The sequence below is a fragment of the Sinocyclocheilus grahami genome, unplaced genomic scaffold, assembly GCF_001515645.1.
Source record: "Sinocyclocheilus grahami isolate Dianchi unplaced genomic scaffold, SAMN03320097.WGS_v1.1 scaffold65.1, whole genome shotgun sequence".
In the NCBI taxonomy this organism is placed as follows: Eukaryota; Metazoa; Chordata; class Actinopteri; order Cypriniformes; family Cyprinidae; genus Sinocyclocheilus; species Sinocyclocheilus grahami.
Genome location: NW_015505244.1, coordinates 1,149,599 through 1,154,242, shown reverse-complemented (window position 1 = coordinate 1,154,242; position 4,644 = coordinate 1,149,599). Strand labels below are relative to the sequence as shown.

Below are 4,644 nucleotides of genomic sequence, written 5' to 3'. Positions count from 1 at the left end.
AAGAGTGGGCCAAAATTCCTCCACAGCGATGTGAAAGACTCATTGCCAGTTATCGCAAACACTTGATTGCAGTTGTTGCTGCAAAGTGTGGCACAACCAGTTATTAGATTTTCACGTAGGGCCAGGCAGGTTTGGACAGCTTTTTGCCTTAATAAAATAAATAATCATTTAAAAACTGCATTTTGTATTTACTTGCATTATTTTTGTGTAATATTAAAATTAGTTTGATGATCTGAATCTTTTAAGTGTGACACATATGCAAAAAATTAAAAAAACAGCAAAAACCTTTTCTCACCACTGTACATACCTGTCTCAGGGGATATTATTGGGATTTTGCACCAGTTTTATTTTACTATTATTAATATACTATTATAATATTTTTTAAATAATTTGAATTAGTTTTTATTTTTAAATTTCAATTTTCATTTTAGTTTAAGTTTTAGCAATTTAGTTATTTGCTTTTGTCATATGTATTTTTTTATATTTTAAGTGTTTAAATATTTCTGTTTAGCTTTCATTTATTTTTATTTTAGTACTTCAACTTCAACAATTTTATTTCAGTTAGCTCAATTAGTAATAATTTTATTTCATCTATTTTTCGATTAACGAAAATTACTTTTAAAGTTTTAGTCAACAAAAACAACAAAGTTTTGCAGGTGAAGGAATTGAACATTTTGTGCTGATTCTGAAGCCCTAGACAAGTTATGAACGTCCTCCATCTCAAAAAGCATAATTACCTAAGCTGTAATTACCTACCTAGTCCTGCAGACACATGCTGCTAATGATAAATTAATAAAATAAGTGATCAATTAAAAAGCAAAATATTTTATATATTAATATATAATTCAGAAAAATACACACACACACACACACACACACACACACACACACACACATATATATATAATATATGTGTTATAATTCAGAAAAATACACACACACACACACACACACACACACACACACACACACATATATATATATATATACTATATATGTGTAGGTATGTATGGGCCAATATTGGATATTTAATTGTGCATGCCTTAATTTTACATTTAGTTTACCTTTGTCATCCATCTAATGCTCACTTAAGTTTAAAAACAGTAATATTTTAAGGACTGTTAAACATAATCTTTAGCAAAAAAAAATTATAATGTAATTTATTAAGTTATGATGGCTAAATTCACTTGCAGCATTTAACAAGTTGATTTTTTTTAGTATTAACATTTTTTTTTATTTAGACAAAATAGTATAAAAATTAAAATTTGCCCAATTATCAGTAATCATCCATAATGTTTCTAATCAAGATAGTTCTGTCCCAAATTAACATCTTGAACCATAGTGTTACCTGGAAGGTGTATTCAATAAGATGGACACCACGTATAATGTTGAGGGCAGCACACATGATGTTAAGAACCAGTGAGAGGATCCCTGGTGCTGAGACTGGTTCCAATCTCTGACCTTGACCTTTAAAATAAAATAAAAAATCAATAATCAGTCAAAACATATGTCCAACTTAAGACGTGGCCCTTATGAATTCACTGTATTCATCACTACAGCAAACCTGATGCAGCTGTTTGTTCTACATGCCCATTGGCTGCTCCATTGGTGAGTGCCATGTCCTCTATGGTGAGAACCTGAGGGGGGCTGGTTCTGAGGTCTTCCTGTACTTCGGCCAGGGTGACCTCCAGAGATGGACCCCCTTTCTGATTATAATGCTGCTGAAGTTTTTGAATGGCACTATCTGAAATAAAACCATCAGACAAACTCATGCTCAGCTTATGACTTATCTTAATTTGCATATTCATGGTTTAAATGCAGTATTAATGACACCCATAACTCATCTAATGCCTAATCCAATCCCTTTTATCTGTCATCCTACCAAACTCAAGAAAGGGGTACGGCCTGCTTGCCAGGGCCACTGCAGAGTTGTCAAAGCATGCTGTGAATTCCCAGCGCAAGTCTTCCAAGAAGCAGAATGCCGTGGCAGCAGGGAGACTGCATGCACATACGGTCATGTAGGACACACCCTCGGCTGAGAGGAAGCTACAACACAGAGACCAATTAGTTAACAAATTATTTCACAGGGCAGCCACCAATTTCCTTGGCTTATCTTGGACTCTGGAATGCAGGTAAACAAGATTCTAATCATTCGTGTATCTGATATGGCAACACCTGATCCACTTATATTCCCCTTTATTTTCATGCATCTCATGATTTCAAAAAGTTGTGAACTAAGAACTAAGAGTGGATGGTTCCATTTTTATTAACTAACATTACTAAAGATGAATAAATACAAATGTATTGATGATTGTTTTTTTTTTTAAAGTAAACAAATGAATAAACATTTTACTTTTTACAAATAAATTCATAAATACACTCATAAAAATAAAGGTTTCAAAAGGTTTTTTTGAGAAATGCCATAGAAGAACAATTTTTGGTTCCCCAATAACCTTTTAGTGAATAGTTTCTAAGTGTGAAGAACATTTTAAAATCTAAAGAACCTTTTTTCAGTGTATAGAATGTAATTGAAAGGATCTACACCTTTAAAAATAAAAGGCAAGTTGAAGGACACCGGCCCTGGTATGGTGACCCCTGAATCTGTCTTGCCAGTTTCATAATAAACCGAAAATGTATTTATACTTCTCATTATAATGTAGGGTGACCATAAGTGCTCTTTTGAAACATACCTGGCCAGGATTGCCTAAAATATCCAGGGTTTTGGCTTTGTTTTTCTGTTTTCATACTTGCTTTCGACTTGAAGCAGCACTGCGCAGACCGATCGGTGCATGACACCAAAGTACCGTCAGAGCTACAGAGAGCAGACTCCTTATGCTTTTGAAACGCTCTCATGGTACTTTGATGTCAAACACCGAGCAATCGAACACACCTAATATGTACGCATATTTGCATCGCTTTGAACGTTCTCTGTAGATCCCACCTTATCATATGCCACGACTGGTCGATTATGTACAATGCCTGCATGTACAAAATCTGCTCATACATGTGTGTAGCATCTTTCTTTGTATCACGATTAAAATGCAGTGGTTGCCTTTAATTTAATATAGCTACAAATATTTTTTGTTTATTAAATATGTTTAGTTGTTGCAGTAGAAGCAACTGCCCGTTTTTGCAGTTTCATGGGCGGGAAAAAATATTTATGGCCTATGACATTATTGTCCACTATAGTGCACTTACTGAATGTTGAGCTCATGGCCCTTGACTGTCCCTCTCTCTGGTAATGAACTTAGGGATTTTGAGATCACTTTCAGCTGTTGCTTTCTCTCCTGAAGTTCCTTATCATGCAGGAAATCCGTGGAGGCGGAGAGAGGGAGTCCATCCCTGACCCGGACAACAAAGGCAAACAGGATCAGTGACATGCTCCTCCTGGATCTCTATGAGAACACATCCTGAACAAAAAGCAAAGGTAAGATACTGATGATTATTTAATTATGAAGTAGAAGGATGGAGGAAAGGGATGCTATTCACTTCAAAAGTATAGCTGCAGCTGTGGATGTAGTCTAAACTAGAAGTAAAAAAAATACTAATACATTCATTATTAAAATCAAAAGTTGTTTTTGTAAATGTTCAATTGATCTGGGCTCACATGAACTAACAATGAACAGTTATTATTTTTTACTAACTGTTAACAATTATAGATTATTAAATACTGTAACCTAATAGACCTTATTAAGTGTTACCACTTATTTTTTACTATTTTTCATACTATATTTTTGCTCTATAAAATACATTTATACATAGGCAAAAATTGTATGTCTAAAATTTTTTTATTATTTCAAGCATAGGTCTTAAGATCAAAACATTGTTAAGATCATGAAGATATAAATTCGGCAAAGTGTATCCGTTACTGGTAATATTGTTACTGGTAGTGTAGGTCTATGCAATCTAAAGAACAATATTACAACCTTCCATATTACAATATATGCATATTACAAATATATATAACATATGACAATGCCGTTCAGTATGTTTCATTGAAAATCAATTTGATTAGCACATCAAATGTCCACGATGGCAAACTATTTTAAAAGCTAAGTTGCATTCATTTTAAAGAGTTTTAATAGAGGAGAAGGATTCCACCACTGGTTTGGTACTGATCACATTTGCAATGTTTGTATATAATGTATAATTAAATGTGGACTGGAATTCATCAGCCTGTTATTTCAGTAGTTCAAATACAGTCATTCTGCTAGCAGGTGCAGATGCGCTTTACCATCCCTTACCTTACACCAGCTCAATTCATTTACGCTGAGCATGTGTGAAACAGTGAATTTGAAGTGCGCAGGAATATAACAGCTATGTTTCAAAAATCCCTCAAGATAATTATTGTTATTTATGACTTAATGATATTAAGACGCGACCAGAAGCTTTTTGTTTGCCTCTCTCTGAATTATGGGAAACAAGAGCGACAGTCGTTACTTCAAAATAAAAGTTCTTGAAGAGCAGTTTCAAAATGTCAAATGCCGATTTATTCTTATTTGTTCTATTTACAGACAGTATAGAAATACAAAATAATAATAATCATTAAAATCATTTTAGAAAAAAAAACGTAAATATACATTTTTTATTAGTCAAGAAATTTAGCATGAATAATATTAATTTATGTAAATAATTTTCGTTATT

General features: G+C 33.3%; 1 protein-coding gene across 2 annotated transcripts in view; it reads right to left on the bottom strand.

The window, feature by feature from the left end:
- The window catches only part of sec22c (SEC22 homolog C, vesicle trafficking protein), a 16,400-nt gene extending 11,984 nt beyond the window's left edge, over positions 1–4,416 (bottom strand). For both annotated transcript variants that reach the window (XM_016271818.1, XM_016271819.1), the window contains exons 1-5: positions 4,245–4,416; positions 3,199–3,410; positions 1,883–2,046; positions 1,565–1,744; positions 1,349–1,467 (exon numbers count right to left, since the gene is read on the bottom strand). In XM_016271818.1, the coding sequence (XP_016127304.1) occupies positions 1,349–1,467; positions 1,565–1,744; positions 1,883–2,046; positions 3,199–3,380 (645 nt within the window). In that variant the 5' untranslated portion in view covers positions 3,381–3,410; positions 4,245–4,416. The remainder of the gene's footprint in view (positions 1–1,348; positions 1,468–1,564; positions 1,745–1,882; positions 2,047–3,198; positions 3,411–4,244) is intronic.
- Positions 4,417–4,644: the final 228 nt, after the last annotated feature.